This window comes from Manduca sexta, chromosome 14, assembly GCF_014839805.1.
Source record: "Manduca sexta isolate Smith_Timp_Sample1 chromosome 14, JHU_Msex_v1.0, whole genome shotgun sequence".
Classification (NCBI taxonomy): domain Eukaryota; kingdom Metazoa; phylum Arthropoda; class Insecta; order Lepidoptera; family Sphingidae; genus Manduca; species Manduca sexta.
Window position 1 is genome coordinate 2,123,555 of NC_051128.1, and position 19,843 is coordinate 2,143,397.

General features: G+C 35.5%; 1 protein-coding gene across 1 annotated transcript in view; it reads left to right on the plus strand.

The window, feature by feature from the left end:
• Positions 1–19,843, plus strand: part of LOC115442816 (5-hydroxytryptamine receptor) — an 85,966-nt gene that overhangs the window by 49,824 nt on the left and 16,299 nt on the right. Inside the window, exon 2 of the mRNA XM_030167986.2 lies at positions 15,857–15,918. Within this exon, the coding sequence (XP_030023846.1) occupies positions 15,876–15,918 (43 nt within the window). The 5' untranslated portion in view covers positions 15,857–15,875. The remainder of the gene's footprint in view (positions 1–15,856; positions 15,919–19,843) is intronic.

Consider the following 19,843-nt stretch of genomic DNA (forward strand, 5'->3'; position numbering starts at 1 on the left):
TATTGTCGCATTCAGTGCCGGGATGACAAAGAACAACGTATTTTTCTAAAGCAGTGTGCTCTATGAAATGCACACATTCTTTACCATGTTATAATGTATTGTGAAGTTAGCAACATATAAGGCTATTGTTTTCTGATGAAGATTTCTGAAGTGGGTGTAAATATAAAGAGTTATGTAAACATTTAGGTTGCTGGTAGGATATTCCTATTTTGTGCTTTAAGTAGTGCACAGTAGTGGTCATAATTCCTCATATATTTGGATCAATGCGGTTTTGAACTGGCCGGAATAATTTTATCGACTGTCGAGATATATCATCTCTATCACTCGATACTATCTCGAGACAAGTTTTCACCAAGTAAAAAGTGTTATGGAATAATTGTTTTTTTTTTATCTTTTTTAAACTAAACAATGAAATAAACAGGTTGTAATACCATTCATAGATGAGTCAGCATAGATATATTTTTTTAATTTACTAACACTAATGTTAGTAGCAACGCGTAGCAACCACCATAAGATGTAATCCCCATTCATGGTGACATACGTAAATATGTCGCGTTCTGAGATAAGCCTGTATATATCCGGTATCAGAGACCAGCATAACAGTAACGACTGACGACCGGTTTTCATCCCTCAATTCGACACTCTGTCTGGACCCTATACTATAAACCGTCACAACGAGGTCACTTTGCCAAACACGAATAAAAAAAACGAATATAATTCTTATTCTCATTCATTTAAGTCACAAATATATTATTTTATTTTTATATTATTCAATTCTAAACCGTATTCCGATTTGGATTCGTGCCCGATATGTCCATAGGCATGCCATTACGAAACGGAAATGCTATTATCGTAATGTAGTTACACTTGTTGCACCTCTACCTTCGTAGGGTCCAAAACTTACATGTAATTTCACTGGCTCACTTTTACAAAGTTCTATGTTACATTTGATGTGCAAATTGAATTATATTTATCAAATGATTATGTCTTTTTCAATGAAAATTCCCAACAATCCTGAAAGTCAAATAAACGTGTAACCTTGAGTTATAGTCTTTTATAATGTTTATTAATATGAAGTTTTTTAATCTTATTTTTCAACATAAGTAAACAATTTGATAGGACTTTGTAAAAGTGAACCAGCGATTTATTAGATGGTTATTTTCTTACATGAGTCTTATCTTTTTCTGCTACCAAACAGAAAGGTTTAAGCACTGTATTGTTATGTTCCAGAATTAAACGACGTTGCAACCAGTTAATATTTTGCGACCTAAAATTTTTTTTATAGTTGCTTCCTAGTTGTTGCTGTCTTATGTCAATTTTCCTTTACGTTTCAAAACTGTCATTTAAATGTTCATATTGGTAAAAATTTTAAAAACAATACTTAATGGTTTCCTTATCATTTGTCTCTCAGGATTATTAGAAATTTTCACTAAAAAGACTTAGAATGATTTGATATAATTTCATTTGTACATCAATTATAACATAGACCCTTGTGATAGTGAACTGAACATGGATCGTTGTACTGTTTTAGTAAGTTTGTAGCGGGAAAGCTTACACGGACGGAGCCGCGAGCAACACCTAGTATTTAAATATATTTATCATGAATATTTAATTTACTACAATAGCGAGCTCTATTGTTCCGGAAAGCAATAATTTGACTGAAACACCTTTTTATTTAAATAATGAATATAGTGTTATAGTATTTGGCGAACGTCCAAACGTTGCAGTACTCATTATCTATGAATTACAAGTTTATACCCATACAATATTATATTGTATTTATTTGTAACTGTATCTAAAAAACAAAATTTTCTTATTGTAATAAAATTATTTTTTTTGGATTTTATTGTAATTTTATATAATATTTTCTCCCGACTTTTCGAAGACTTAGAACCTTTCACGAAGGCGAGGTTCACCGTGACCATGAAGGGTGGAAAGATTTCGAAACTTCAGGATTTTTTTTTAATATAAAACGCCGCGAATGCGATATAATCTGAAAAATAGTTTTATTTCAATGTACTAACATTCGCGTAAACATAGGAAATCATCATATAAATTTGATTTTATAAAAACTCGCCCTTTATATATTTAAAAAAAATTGTTGGGTATAAAAGATAGTATTAGAAGCAGTAGACCAGTATAATATGACCTCTCAGTCGTCATCTGTCGTAGTATGTTTGTACCAGTTTAAATATTGTGTAAGTTCCTATTAATTAAAAAAAGTCACACACACGCCTTCTTCCACTTCCACCCACTTACCGCCATGTCTATTCCGTCCGATGATATGAGAGGGGCGAGCCTATCACCATGTCGGGCAATAATTTTGGATTTCAGACTGTGTAGAAAAACCCAGTAATACTTTGCCCGACCCGAGGATCAGACCCGAGACCTCAACAGTCAGTACGCAATCATACCGTAATACTACGCCACCCAGGCAGACGTATAATTTTTTTTTTATTATAAAATGAAAATAAATCTATTTTCGTGCACCTCTAAAAAACACTGTCACATAAAATTATTTTTATTCGTACCTATGTTTTACAACATAGCCCAATTGATTTTTACACACGCCCTGTAGCAGCTGTCCATCACCCGCTAGTCCCCAGAAACCATGGCTTTGTCGCCACTCCTGAATAACTTCATACTGGCCATTAATTATCGATGACTGGACTAAAACCCGAATTTTTAAACCGCATGATGTCAATGCAACTATACCATAATATTTGTATTTTTTTATTGCTGTAAATGACGAGGTAAGCTTGTCATTCGCCTGATAATAAGCGACACGACCGCCCATAAACAGTAGAAACACCATCCAACACCTTGAATTACAAAGTGTTTGGTATTCCGCTCGCCATCCCGAGACATGAGATGTTAAGTCATTATGTTCAGTAATTACACTGACTACAATATCCGTCAAACCGGAACACAACAGTGACTACACACTGCTGCTTAGCGGAGGAAATAGACATTGCGGTGATACCTACCCAGACGGACTCTCATATATAAGACCTACCACCATTATGAAACAAAAATTAAAATTAAACTATTTTTCGGATTTTATCGCGGCTTTTTATATTTTATAAGACACACTGTAAGCTCATTCTGCGTAGATCAGACCACCAACAGCCAAAATTTAAAAAGTTGTGTAATTGTAAAATATAGGTAGATATTGTAACTTTGACTTTACGGATGAACAACATCTAAGTCCGTCCCGTGAACACGAAGGCTGCAAAGTCTTCGAAACGTCGAATGAAAAATAAAATATAAAAAAACCGCCATAAAATCCAAAAAATAGTTTAATTTTAATGTCTAACATTCGCGTAAACATAAGAAATCATTAACAAAAATTTTAGAACTCGTTATTATTTTTTGTCCCGTTCTCGAACTCGTTATTTCGAAGTGGTACAACGTCTGCTCGGAGCCTAAAATGATTATAAAGCCAAGCTGTGCAGGAAAAATGGGTATTCATTGCAGATTCCGCGGCCTGCGTTGTAACAGATAGACAGCGCGAACAATGGCCGACGTTGGAAAAAGTGCTCACGCGAGCCGCTCAACAATATAGCCTTTCAACCTTCAAATTTCAACCACGATCGCTTTTTTGATAGATTTAAAAAGATAACGAAAAAAGTTTTTTCTTCGTGCATGAAAAAGTAACCTGGCACCTGATGGTAAATAGGGTCCAATAAATGTCGACTGAAGAGAGATGTCCCCTCGCCAGTCCAAATAATTATGACGGCCTATTGGAATCGGATATACACAGACTGGTCCCGGAATGCGATACACGCGGGCCATTTTGGCGGGTTTTAACACCTTGTGTACAGTGGTCGCTATCGGGGCGGATATAGAGTATATCATAGCACCATAATTATTATATACCTATATAATAACCCACAATATATACCTATTTGCCGTCTCGTCATTCAAATAAAAACTTTCAATAATTACGTCTTTGTGCCAAAGGGATAGACAGAGGTGCAACGAGGGCAACCACTTTTCGCTAACGTGTACCATGAGGCAATAGGCTTCCCATCGCTATATCAAGCAAAAATTTCTATTCCGGGTTAATACTGACGGGAAAACCCAATATCACTTCGCCGAACCTGGGACCTGAACAATTGTCATAATCTACAATTTTTCTTTTTTTTAGTTATCTTGAAATATATATGTTTTCAGTTAATAATCTACCTTAAGACCAGTTTAAAGAATTTGTTAAACGCTCTTATTACAGTATTAAACATTAGCAAAAGTAATTACAGAATACCATTTTAGACATTTTTGACAACGTCCAACCAGAGAGATAACAGAATAATCGCCGCGTGACATATCTTCTGCCAGCCTGACAGCGCAGCCGAATACTTCCGGAAACGCCCGATGGCATCGGCTAGGATAGCGGCGCGTAACAATTTGTTTTTGAAAATTGCTCAAATGTCACTCATTGATCGTTGCGATACAAGCCTGGGAGTCTAGTGCAATGATCATCAGTATTATAAATTATGATTGTATACTATTTTTTAAGATAAATAAATAAAAATTTGTAACCTACCAAACCAACATGTGGATTCCTTACAATTACTTCGATTCATATTTTATTGCCTCCGAATGTTGTTTCGAATGTCTCAAGGTCAAGGATACGGGGCAAGGTCATTATCGATGTGAACTTGATAGCAATTGTCTTTCGTAAGTGTAGTTATTATTAGGGATTGGAGAAACTAATCTTCAGTTATATAGCGAGATCAAATAAAAATGTCAAGCTAGCAAATAATTGCTAAACTAAATAATCTATATGTTTACTATCTATGCTAATATCCTATTCCACTAATATTATAAATGCGAAAGTTTGTGAGGATGGATTATGTATGGATGTATGTTTGTTCCTCTTTCATGAAAAAACTACAGAACGGATTTGGATGAAACTTTACAGTAATATTAGTTATACATCAGAATAACACGTAGGCTAAAATTTATAATGATTTTGTGTAATTTGGTCATAATATAACGATACATACCAAGTAAGTCGGAAAAGCAATATCCCGGAAAACTCCTTCACGCGTGCGAAGCCGCGAGCAAAACTAGTATTATTACAAAGTCGAAGAATTTGTTTATTTCTTTGAACACAATATCTCAAGAATAACTGGTTCGGAATGAAAAAGTATTTAAGTGTTAGATAGCCCATTTATCAAGAAAGGCTATATGCCAGTAATTTGCTTTCATATGAAATATTTGAATATTTTTGTCTGATTGCTTAAATAGGTGCCAGTGAAGTCTTATACATGGCAATATGATATTACTACAGAGATTTAGGAACTTACATTGCGGATAACACTTTTCGGTGGTAGGATATGTTTTAAATCCGCCCGGTTAGCGACCACCGTACACAAGGTGTTAAAACCCGCCATAGTGGCTTACGTAAGTGTTTCGCGTTCCGGGATCGGCCTGTGTACATTCGGATGCAACAGGCCGGCATATTTGTGTCGACTGCCAAAGGGTAATCATCTCTCGTCAGTCGTCATTCTATTAATCCTCACTCCACTTACCATCAGGTACAATGGAGTCACATAGCCGTGCAAATATAAATAATAAAAGCAACTGACGCAGACAAATCCGAGCAACACCGAGCATTCAATAAATCCGCAACAGCAATAATTAAAGCGCTTCAAGCAAACCTTCGTCAATGATTAAATATTGACAGATGACGTAACACATTATCCCTTGATAAACGGCTAAACGATCCCGCCGGAAATAATAAAATAATAAAACGAGAAATAAATTGCCAAGATCGTTGACGTTTTTTATTCGATTGCCAGGAATAATAGTTCGACATCCATATGGGTGGCTATGTTGAAAGGCGAAAGAGTAACGATTTTCGAAAAGTTATCGATAATGATATTTCTAAAAATGATGTGTTCGTAAGATTGTTTTCAAAACAAATCGAATAACGATAGACCTTAGATGGCCCTTAAAATTAAGTTATTGGTCAGGTTAGGTTATTGGTAGGCCTTATTGATTTTTTTTTATGGTATCGGACCCCGCAGCCAACCTCCGGGGGAAACCTGCAAATGGGATACTAGAATACCCAGGATAGTGACTGCAGGGTCCTGGAGGAACGTTCGGAGGGGATAGCTGGGAAGGAAATGAGGGGGAAAGGATAAGGAAACTAAGGATGTATTTATATGTCGATTATACCATATTTTTTATCAAATCGATTAAGAAATATATACAATACTCCCTTACCAACAAATATCTATGAAATAAAAATCATGTAATAAGACAATAGCACGAGAAAAATAGAAAGCATTTTTCTATAGAATGTAAAAAGCTTTCGAAAAATATATTCCCGGATTTCGAAGAATGTGCAATTATGTCTGCGAGTGCCTAGTAACCAGCACGGCGTTCAGCTTAAAATATGCGTTGGAAATAGTGATTTATAAGATTATATATTTTTATAAAGAACATAACATAGGCTCACCAAGCGTTCGCAATGATCGACAAGACCCTGTCACATATTCAATACGATTTCCAATCCAAATGATTTTAACGTTAAGTATATGGTTATACTGATAAATCTAAATAAGTAATTTAGCCAAAAAAAATTAAGTCGGCCACTATTGAACATAGGCCTCCCCTAAATATTTCCATACGGATATATCAAAACCGGCCTGCAAAGGTGTTCCAAATTGATATACAAAAATAAATATATGATTTTATTTTCAAATCCCATCGACCAAATTCATACATATTTCTAACCATCAAATCAAACAACGTATTACAATGAAATTAATCAAAATATGACCGATTAACCAAAAATACAAGTTGACCAACTCATACTACCAGAGAAGTCAAATTAAACTGGTCATTGATACGTAACATTTCGTTACACACGCGTCGATACAAACACCATCTTTTACTCATACTCCTCTCAAAGGAAACGCCACTTATTGAATGTATTGACAAGTGAAGGTCGACGACTGAGCTCTAATTTATATTTGGGCGTGTGAGGGCTCTTAGTACTCTGCGTCATAGATAAGTTGCTGAAAGTAATAGAAATGTTATTTTTACTTTTGGCATATAAGATGCTGCTGTCTGAAAAAGTAGATGTCCCTCACATGATAGATACCAACTGTAAAAAGTGGCAAAAACACTCAAAGCAAACGTTGCATATATTGCAGTTGTTTGAGTACAACTACCACCCTCAAGTGCTGGGTTCAAATTCCAAATGGAATCTAAAATGTGACTGGGTTTTTCCGTCTTATGTTAGATCGCTGTTTCACCGGACTAAGAGAGTGAAGGAACAGAAAATGCACCTGTATATTGCGCACACACTTGTACACTATAATATCTCCTGCGTACCTGGCCGATCTCCGTTGAGATAGGCCGCCGTGGCCGAAATTAGGCTAGGAGGGATTCATAATGCAATACGCTTGAAATTTTAAATGTATATATTGTGTATTTCAAACTCTCATAATACCTTTTATGCCCTAATATCTTTCTGGCGGCAAAACATAAGGTACGCACCGCTAGTTATATATAGAGAAACTTATTATGCAGTGTTCATTTAGACTCCCTCGGAAAGCCCGAGGTGACCAAAAATTGCTAATAACGACCGCTCGCCATTGACCTACCTAAAAGCGCTCGCCTGGTAAGTCCTATTTTGAAGTCATTATTAGAAAAAAGTTTTTATTTATTTTTATTTATTCTAATAGTTAGTGATGTGCGGTCCAATAGAAAGTCGACTGACGAGAGATGATTACCTCTAGACAGTCGACTCAAATATACCGGCCTGTTGGAACCAGATACACAAGGTCATCCCGGAACGCGACACTGACGTAGGCCACTATGATGGGTTTTAACACCTTCGCTATCCATGCGGATATAAAATATACCCTACCAGCAAAAAGTTATATTCATAGACACCATCTTTACATAAATAAATTGGAATATTCAGGAGTCTTTTTGCTCCTTCGCCTTTGTACACGGTTGGACGACTCCAGACGGTGACAAATATTCTACGAATTGGACCGCCATCTGGCATTGATATTACACCTACCTTCATATTCTCGCATATAGTTATATGTCATGTTACATAAATTCTACATAAAAGGAAGCCGACAGGAATCGGATACTTCACCACTGCTATGCGGCTATGGTTTATAGTTATAAATGTAGAACCTTATATCATTAGAACGATTTGCAGCCTGCATTTATTCATATTAGTACCTACATGTTGTGTCGGGTTACTTTTCGGAAAATGTCACCTTTCGCCTCCATATATAATAATAATAATATCAGCCCTGTATTATATACTGTCCCACTGTTAGACACAAGCATTCTTTACTGTTGAGAAGGATTAGGCCTTAGTCCACCACGCTGGCCTAATGCGGATTGGTAGACTTTACACACCCACAAAATTCTTATAAAGAACTTTTCAGGTATGCAGATTTGCTCACGATGTTTTCCTTCACCGTTAAAGCAAGTGATAATTCACAAAGAATACACGCATAATTTTATAAAAGTCAGAGGTGTGTGCCCTTGGGATTTGAACCTACGGACATTCGTCTAGGCAGTCCGTTCCACATCCAACTAGGCTATCGCCGCTTTCGCCACTATAGCGGGTAAATTCTAGGCTAAGATTACTCCGAAAATAATTTGTCACATCACATATTTATTCTATACATCACTTATAATAAATATGTAATATGGTATTGACATATCGGCTCCGAATTGGTCCGACGTTATGTGTAACACGATTTGACGGCAAATCATTTTCAGACTTATTGTGAGACGTAAAAGTTTATGAAGTGGCTATTTTTATAAGGATGTAGCAAATAATCCCACTGAACCTGTTGGTAAGTAGAGTAGGGTTCACTGACGAGAGATGATTACCTGAAAGTCGACACAATTATTCCGGTTTGAAACCGGATATACACAGGCTAATCCCGGAATACAATACAATTACGTGGGCTTCTATGGCAAATTTTAACTCCTTGTGTACGGTGACCACCATACCGTCGGATACAAATATCCTGCCATCAGGTTATTTAACGCATAGTACATTACCGAGGAACATTGTATTATAGAATAAATAATTATGGAGTGTTTGGTTACGGAATATAATATCAGAAAAAAATTGTATAATAAAAACAATACTAAGGTGACAGCAGTGGTAGGTATTATGGAATATTTCGCTGGAATTTAGGTCGTATCATTCTGCACCAATAATGTCTATAATCCTTACATACTATAAAACAAAGTCCCCGTCCTTTTCGTCTACTAGTCTGAACGCCATAAACTCAAAAACTATGAAACAGATTTCAATGAAATTTGGTAGATAATTTCAGTCCTTGGGAAGGATATAGGCGACTTTTTATGCTGAGAAAACATAGCGGGAGTTTTTTCTTGAAATAACTCTGTCACACGGGCGAAGCGAAAGCAATAAAACAAAATGCTAGCAAAACTACTCCATAGCACACAGAAAATAAAAGCATCATATAGTACATAACTCATGTTAGAACCTCGAACATTTCACATAAAACGAGTCTGAACCAAACATCAAACAAAGTCTAGACGTTCTGTCATTATTCTGATCATCATAAGGGAAAGCAGTTTATTACGTCCGTTTGTAGGTTTTATTCAAGGGAATTATGGAAGCAGGTTCTTACAACATCAGGAACGGTTGTGAGCAGCTATCTCAGTGCAACAAGATACCCCGGGGCCGTCCTGTATGCGCCGAAGAAAGCCACCGCGAGTTTTAGTCGGTATGCCGATAGTATACAGGGGTTAGGGACTCGGTCCAATGCTCGCTCGGATGATACTATATACCCAAGTCGACATTGGGCCGTAAGACCGATGAAACCAACATAACCGTTCCAGTCACCCCCAAGTGATAGTAGCGACGACGCGTTTTTTGTCCGCGAAAAAGAAAAAATGTTATTACAACTACTAATAATATACAACTGATAATGCGGCAAAGCTTAAACAGTACAGTAACATCTTCACCAAGCAGTTTTAAATATGACGTATATGACGATACCAAATATATCATTATAATATACTAGCTTAGCTCGCTGCTCCGCCCATGTGAAATAGTTTTTCCGGGATAAAAGTGTCGCTTTATATTATCCCGGGATAAAAAGTACCCTATAGGACTCAGGAGTAATATAGCTTCCTATTAGTGAGATATTTCAAAATCCATCGAGTGCTTTATATATTAATATAGATTACTGTGAAGAGAACGAGGAGTTCTTTGCAGTCTTGTCCTGTGTGGTATTCCTACTGATTTTAATAGGCAATTGTGGTTTTTACCTATCTGCTTGCCTCTCTTTAATCACACAGAATTAATATGATATTATGTGAAATACTCAACATTCTCAGCACACTTTATCGTTATGACTACTGCGCCAATGACTTCTCGTTAACAATTTATAAATTGCCATGCCAAATGGCTGTCGTTAAAGTGAACAATCGCGGCCATAGCCCATAATTGTTATTACTTTTTAATATTTAATTCAACATCAAAATAACGGCCGGTAATTTTAAATAACAAATGCGACAGCCTACTTTAAAATGTTTACGAACCTGACACGCAACTTGGAGTGTTGTTGCCTAGTTTAACATTAAAAAAATATTTTAAAAAATAAATGAGCTCATAAAATACTGGACAATTTGTACAGCGAAAAATGTTCGAAATAATTTTTCAAAACTTTTCAAACAAATAAAATAGAACATTCTCTTTTTAAATTACTCAGAAATTGTTTTGGATGAGTTTTAAAGTATTATGTTTATGGTACTTGCGAACAGATTGGGCGTGCTTAGTCGTTCTCATAACGATGTTATATCGGTGAACTGTGAATTATTACGTTGTGGTATCGGCAGGGATTAAACGCGTAAATACTCCATGGTTTTATTGTTAATAAAAACTCAAGGATATTATCTGTGTTGTGTTTAATGACATATCGATTTGAGTAAAATGGCGTCAAGTTTTCGAGTGTGAAAAGAAATAGAAATATTTATTTAAAAATGGTATTAGTTTTAGAATTTTTTCTGCCCGTTGCACAAAACAAATGGTATGGAAAAGAATGACAAGAAACTCTTAAGAAAACTGCGTTTATCATGTTTCTGTTCGAATAATCATTTATTGGGTTCTTATTTGCAATTTTCAGCAACCATTAAACAAATGTTTGAATGTTTGTTTTGGTTTGGATGAGTTAACTATCACAAAAGGTAAAGAAGTACATTCGGCCAGCCGTGATCATAGTTTAAAGTTTTGGAAGTGTCATTAGAAATCAAAGACATATGTTTTTTTTTTTACGAAAATTATTTATTACGTTAACAAGTATAGGTTACATTTCACTTAAAGGTATGTAATCTCCTTTTAAGCTATTATTGCTTGTATTAGAAGACCTAGTTCTTTCGTTCAGGATTCCTTTATAGATAAATATTGCTACGATATCACCATTATTTAACGTTTCATTGAAGCCTACACGTCGATCAATTTTGGAAAATTGATATTTCTATGTGAAACGATTTATCATTATGTCACGTGACGCCTCCATTATGGACAGTGTCGTAAGAAAATATCATCGAACGTCTATTTACGTCATACACGTTTCTTTATGGTGCGTTGGGATTTTAGCGATCTTTTACTAGCGTGGGTACTTGACTGATCCACAGCCCATGTAGGTATACCATAAAAGATCTATATATTATTTTTTGGAAAAAATACTTTTGTTAACATCTTTAGTATAAACTGTGAAAACCATATATATTCTTAATAAATTACAGAAAGAATTGTATTTAAAAATCTTCCTAATCCTGAGGTGTATATTCAAATCTGACATACCAATCCATTGCCCTTCTATACAAGTTTTTGGCGTAAGTAAATTCTAAAAAATATCGATACTAAAATCAAACAAAACCATCTCAACCATTTGTTACCTTACCACCATTCCTAACCAAATTAGATTAGAAATTTTACTCTATACAAGCAGTGTTTCGTCTCAATAGCTGAGCCGAATCAACCTTTGATAACATGAATAGACGTCAATATGTTCATACAAATCAGCCGAGTCGATCAGGCTGATAAATGAGCGCCTTTCATTAACACCTGCGCTTATACAAGCGATTATAGGATTATCACTCTAAATCGATTAGCATTACATAGTTATGATGGTGAAGATTGTTTGATAATTCGTATCCGACTATACAGAGATGTGGAACGGATATTACATATGGTTAAACAATAGTGAAAATATTTTATTAAATTTTCGTAAGATATTTGCATGTACTATAAAAATAAATCATAATAATAAGTAAATAACTTTAATAATATGTATATTTTCTGCGTAGAAATAAAGAAAATTGAGCACTTATTGATAACTAAAGCTAACTGGATAAAATTTGTTACCTAAATACCCAAAAATATCATAAAAATATAAAAAGATCCCAGGAACAAATCTTTACAAAATTTATCTTTACTAAAACGAAATTGTTGACAAAGCCTCTATAAAAATATATCCGATAATACGTGTAGGCACGTCATGAAAACTTGAACCGAATGTTTTCAACGTGCTTCCCGAACCAGGTAAAATCCGAAAGCGCGCGGTGAGCCTAATTAAATAAGACACGGTTGAAATATTAAAGCGTTGGAAAGAAATGCACACGTTATGCTATATGCCCGTACGTACGCGAATGGACAAATTAAATAGTACCTACTTGGGATATTTGCTTTTGAATTAATATACGAGTCCTGAATTGTACTGCCTCCTACTACTAATAGAGTTTGGCTTATAGTTACCCACGTTAAGGGTTGGCTGACTTCACACTTCGGAATTATTAAATATTCGTAGTGACCCTGAGTTTGATTTGGATACGTTTAAATACAACCAGACCAAAAACCTGAAACAACCAAAACTAACCTTAAAAACCATAGCTTTACAGTTTAGTTTAAAACATAAATCCAAACACAAACTATCCGTAAATTGTTAAACACTTAGCATTACTATTTTCCTTTGAACGCGACCTTTGCAGAATAAAATTCAGTCCACAATTGTTTGCGAAAATCTAACGTTGCACGAGCTAGCACTTCATGCACAATACAACCTATTTAAAGTCTAGTAACAGAGCATTTTAACTGCAAAAGGTGTTTTTTTTTTTTTCTGACGGCAAAGATTGCATTTGATTTTACGTACAGGGTAATTATAGCGGTCAGTATTACGCAAATACTGATAAATCTCAATCTTCAATTCGGTAATACTCTTTTGTGTACTTACTTTCAACTTTGTTCTTCAAACAAGAGTGTTTTTTTGTATTATGGGCCGTTAGACTGGTGAAAGCAACATAACCGTTCCACTCACCCCCCAAGTAATGGTAGGCATAAAACATTTTTTTGACCGCGAAAAAAAAAGTGTTACTTATGTGCTGATCTTTTTTCCCTGCGAATAAAAATAAAAAGTATTGCATGCTGCTCCGATCTCGCGAGCCTTCTCTGTAGTTAAAGTCCCACTACATACTTTTACGGCATAAAAAGTAATCTATCTATCTATCTCTATAATCTTATCTTCTTACAAACATCCTAATATCGTAACTAAGTTTCACATGATTAGTACGAAGTAAGCTTACATCAACGTATCCAGTCGGATACATTATATTTATTTTACCTCTTCTAAAATGTACATATAAACCCAAATCCCAAGCAAACACGGTTGAAATTTTAATGACTGTTAAACAGTTTTAAATTGTGTTTAAGGGGTTAAGTAAAATCGATACAGAGACGTGCTCAAGTTACGGCAACTCAGCGCCGCCAACCCGCCAACTTTGCGACTCCAGTTCAAAATCGAAATTGTGATAAGAATAAATCACTGCGGGTTTGGGATAACACAAATATACTGTTTATACTGATAAATAATATCAACCATGTATTATATACTGTACCACTGCTCGGTACGTTTCTCCTCTACCACTGAGAGGGATTAGGCTTTAGTCCACCACGCTGGCCCAGTGCGGATTGGTAGACTTCACACACCCTCAAAATTCCTATAGAGAATTTCTTACCTTACAATGTTTTCCTTCACCGTTAAAGCAAGCGATAATTCACAAAGAATACACACATCATTTTAAAAAAGTCAGAGGTGAGTGCCCTTGGGATTTGAACCTGCGGACATTCGTCTGGGCAGTCCGTTTCACTCTCAACTAGGCTACCGCCGTTTCATATCAGTATCACTCGAACATAATTACATATGTTAGTTTTATTTAGTTATAGCTTAGATAATAAAGGACACGGCTAGTATCATTTTTTCTTTCCGCCTTATAAGAGCTAATGTCATGCATATATTTCTAAAAACTATTGTAGTCTACGTAACAGACAAATATTTAAGATTTATTTATGTTTGCGTTCATAACGACACATAAAGGTATACCTATGTGTGATCCATTTTCTATGTAATAACTAGATTAAAATTGTATTTTTTGTACACGGCATGTGCTTATCATGGCGCGTCCTATTTTGGCGGTCTAAGAGTTATAAGAATAAGCGCGAAATAATAATTTTAATCTAGCGTAGTTATGCTTATGCGTTATTACTATAGATTCGATATCCTGGTGAGTAAAGCCATATTAGGTTATTCTTCCTAATATTTATCTTTTTTTGTGCCGCTTAAAACGTTATACGCTCTTATTATATAGAATTTAACATAGCACATGAAATATAAGAGTGATAACACCCCTGCCTACCTCTAAAAAAAGGTGAGATATGTATGTAATTTTAGTACACCTACGTTGTAAAATCTAAATACATTCAATAGTCAATATTCGCTTCCTAAAACATCCGCCATATTAGATCGGAAACATACACGTCCAACAAGACAGGTGTTAAAAATATTATCAAACTCACCCAGCTCTCAAACTAGCAGCCGGAGTTGTGAATTTGGTCCGTCTATACGGAGCTGTGCCGAAAGTGTCAAACTTCTGGTTAGGGACAGATGCCGCCAACTTGGAACAAAGCGGTGCATCTGTTGCTATGTATACATGGGCTTGTTTAGTTGTGTAACCCGATTGCGGGAAAAGAAGTTGTGTTGTGTGTTTAGCCAAGTGGGTACGAGTGGGAAAGTGGCGTTTATCCTACTAATATTATAAATGCGAAAGTTTGTAAGGATAAATGTATGTATGTATGTTTGTTCCTCTTTTACGAACTAACTACTGAACGGATTTGGATGAAACTTTACAGTAATATTGGTTATACATCAGAATAGCACATTGGCTACAATTTATAATGATTTTGTGTAATTTTGTCATAATATAACTATACTTGTCTAGTAAGTCGAAAAAAATAATTATTCAGGAAAACTTTTTCACGCGGGCGAAGCCGCGGACAAAAGCGAATACTTTATAAATGACTTAGAAAAATCATTCATACAATATTATCTCTAAAACTTGGCTTAATTGGTCGATTTCAATGAGATCTTCTTTCTCTAGGCTTTGGAAGTCCATTGCTGACCAAAGGCCTTCCTTTAAAATTTCCAGATCAACCTGTTAGAAGCGGCTTGCTGGTATAAATATAGTAACACATGCTGTCTTATTCTAGCAACCGTTGAGAGTTTCGACGTCAAGAGACGTCAAATAAAATGTCATCTCAGTTTATTACACTACCCGATTATACCGTAAAAAAAGTCTTTAGAGCAACAGTGTAACAACACCCTAACCCAAAACATTTGCATGAAACAAAAATATTTGTTTCACTACGGGTATTGGACGCAGGTCCAAGGACTTAAAAACAAGTTTATAGCTTTGGTCGTTTGGTTTTTCTTCTTTTGATATAATTGTATGTTGCTCATAACTTAATAATGTATTTTTTTCGTTGCAGGAGGACGAGCGACAGTACAATGAACGTGTCCAGAACAATACGTGATTTTAATTATACCAACAGTGAGTATTAATTACAATGAATTAAACTTTTATTCGAGATTGCCTCGATTTCGTAGTTGTAAGGTACGACTGTAGTGCTGAGGTCTGGGGTTCGATCCTCGATTGGGGCAATGATATTAAGTTTTTCTCAGTATTAGCCCGGAGACTGGAATTTGAGCCCGATATGGCAAATAGGCTCGTCCCCTATCACATCATGGGACGGAATACACACGGCGGAATATGGGTGCAATAGTTGCGCTTACCCTTTCGCCTTCACCTGCGCTTATGCTGTTATTAGAATCTCCGTTAGTCATTTTCTTTGAATAAAAGTCATCTAATTCATCATCATCATCAGCCACATAGAGTCCACTGCTGAACATAGGCCTCACTTAAAATTTCCAGACGGACCTGTGGAAAGCGGTCTGCATCCAGCGTATTCTTGCGACCTATATCAAGTCGTCTGATTAAAAGTAATCTAATTAAAAGGAGTTAATTCCTAGAACTTCAAAGTATAATGTATTGCATCCAAATGCTTTGTAATCTCATTTTGAGACATTAGACGTTATTACACGTCCTTTAAACCTACACAGCGCAAGCAGCTCATCAGAATTAGACAACGGAACATCACCAAGAGTATTAGGAATGTAATTTACTATTTTAATTAGTTCGTAAGTAAAAACAAATTGAGGTCATTTGATGACTCAACGAAGAGAATTTCATAACTGGTCTCAAATCAACTCGTTATATTATAGGTAATATACTTTATCTCCGCTTTCTATAATGGTCACTATTATACGAATTAAACAATGATGGCAGATACTTATTGCTCCTGCATTGGTGGCGTATTTATATTTGATTATGCAGTACGACACCGCCCTGGGATCCTGGGATATTGGCAATAGGCTCGACCGCTACCACGTGGGTGCCCTGGTTGCATCTCTGTCTACCTCTTCGAAGATAAAGCCGCGACGTGTATGACATATTAAAAAAGTGTACAAAGCGTTGTCTAATATTAAGACCTTATGACAAACAAAATGTATGACCCTCATTTGTTCCAAAATTTCAATTCGGTTCAATATAAATTACTATCTTGACCTTATGACAAATAAAATGTGAAGATGACCCTTATAACTTCTAAATTCAATTCGCTTCAAGATAGAACAGAGTGCGTAGGCAATATGATTTTCTTCAATCATTGACGCTAACAATGAGAATGGCATTCTAGCGATAGACTTTTATTGGTGGTAGGTCTCTCAAATATGAGAGTCAGTCTGGGTAGGTACTAGGTATCACTGCAATGTCTATTTCTGGTGCTTGGCGGCGATTGGAAACGCAGTGGAATACAAAAGAATGCGTTATAATTCAAGTTGTTGGATAATGTTTCTACTGATTATGGGCGGTCGTATCGCTTACCATCAGACGAATAGCAAGCTCGTCTCGTCATTCAATAAAAAAAAATACTTATCGATAGGTTATATCATTTGATTATACATATCTTTTGATTTCTATTTGAAATGAGGACTGTAGAAAGGCATTAAAATTAAACTATTTTTCGAATTTCATCGCGGGTTTAATTATTTTAGTTTTCTCCCGACGTTTCGAAGACTTTGCAGCGTTCGTAGTCACGGGGTGGACTGAGGTGTTGTTCATCCGTAAAGTCAAAGTTACAAAATCTACCTACATTTCACAAATATACATTTTAAATTTTTTTGCCTATTAGTGGTCCCATCTGATCTCTGAGCAGCTAAAAATTTTTTTAGATATTTAATTTAGTTTAATTTTAATGTCTAATATTCGCGTAACCATAAGGAATTATTATGTAGGAAAGCATTTTAGTCTACGGACCCTAACTATGTAGATAAGATATAATATAACCTCTATATTATCCCAGGGCCGCAGATGCTTTCTTGCACAAAATTCGCGAAATTAAAAACCAGTGAACAAATTTCTAAAGTTAATCTCGTAGTTTGTGATTCGTAATGCGGCTATTGGAAGATCTTTTCTTCATTTTCAAGAGACAGATGGCCAGCGAATTGAATTTCTTACATAAAGAAATTTTTTTATTTTCTATAATACTATAATTAATAATATTAGTCTCGTCATATACCCTGTTATTTTAGCATTGCATTACTAAATGAAACTACATATCTTATCTTCCACTTATCTTCTTGGAAATAACACTTTACAATAAGTTATTCTAGCCGTAGATGTAAAATAAAAAAGTGTAGTTTTCGAACAAAAATTATACAAAAGAGGATTTTTAATTTTACACGTCCTATTGTCACTACTCTAAGTGAATTCGTCGTGGCGACATCACACTTTTAGTCAGAAATACGCACACGGCATATTTGCATTAAACTACAAAATGTTCAAAATTAACAAAAGTTTAACTGGGATTTTTGAAAATATTCATTATTCATAATTTTCGCCACGATATTAGCAAAAGTAAAAATGCAGTTTCATTTGTTAAGGCAATGTCAAAACCCTGTATTTAAATAAAAAAAAAACATAATAAAAATGGCCAATCAACAAAAAATGTCAACACGTTCAAAATGCATGACTTCTCATTTCGTTTTAAACCGAAAACCGTTCCCAAACCCGCAATCTAATGAAACATCGATTCAGGAAGAATCAGCATTCCTAGTATTAAAGAATTTTTACTGCGAAATCGTCGCGCCCGACAAATACCTCCCTTTCTTTGGTCCTTTTATTAAAACATTTGCATTCTGATGCGGTCCGCAATTCTATCACTAATTGAAATGTAAAAAATAATTAAAACTTTCCCACTGTTTTGTTATTTGAATTTGCGAGTTTTTAGGTGTTGATTTTAACAACAGTGTAAGCCGCTAACAAGTCTAGGCGGAAATTATTTTATATTCAAGTCCATCTAAGACGGAGAATAACAATACAGAAACGATAGAGCAATATACCTGTATACTTGTATTATAGTGCCTCTGTTTTTCATACACGTCGTACTTATATATTTTATATCTGCCCGGATAGCGACCACAATACAAAGTGTTAAAACTCGCCATAGTGGCCCACGTGTGTCGCGTTCCGAGATCAGCCGGTGTATATCCGTTTGCAACAGGCCGGCATAATTATAACGACAGCTGACGGGTAATAATTTCTCGTCAGTCAACATTCTATTGGACCCCACTCCACTTACCATCAGATGCAGTGGGGTCACTTGCCGCAACCGTATAAAAAAGAAATCGATATTCTACGATTACAACTAAACACTTCATAATATGAACAATGATCCATTTTGTTTAGAAACAAAATAAACTTATCCGAAAATACTTAGCCTATTGAAGGAATGTGCTAAAACATTTTCTAAGCAATTTAATTCACTCTTTTTGTCACCGAAGTAAACCAATTTAAATTAAACAAAAAATGAAAATAAGTACAAATGGCGGTCTTATCGCTCTAAGCAATATCTTCCAGACAACTATGTATGGATATAAGATAAGAAGAAAAAACAGTCTAGTGAATAGGATAATCATTTTGACTTACCTGAATATACCCATAACATACATACATAACATAATATATCACTTACAAATTACGTAGTTAGTATAATAATTATTTACCTTTAACCTCTAAAATCAATAACATTAATCCGTAAATGCCTAACAACGCGGGTCTACAAATCACTAGAAATCTCACTTAAGCCCGAAAGTAGTATCGGCGAGCCTCATCGACCAACTTGAGTCGTCGTGCGCGTGACTTGAGAGGAAATGAGCGCCTCGCGGCACAAAGAAAGTATTAACCCTTCAACGCATGTGGGTTTGACTGAATGTGTACCCAGCTTTACGCGATTTATGTGTATCGATTATAATGGAAAGGTTGTGATAATTTATTGAAATAATACTATCAGCCCTATATATATACTGTCCAACTGTTGGGCACGGGCCTCCTCTACTACTGCGAGGGATTAGGCCTT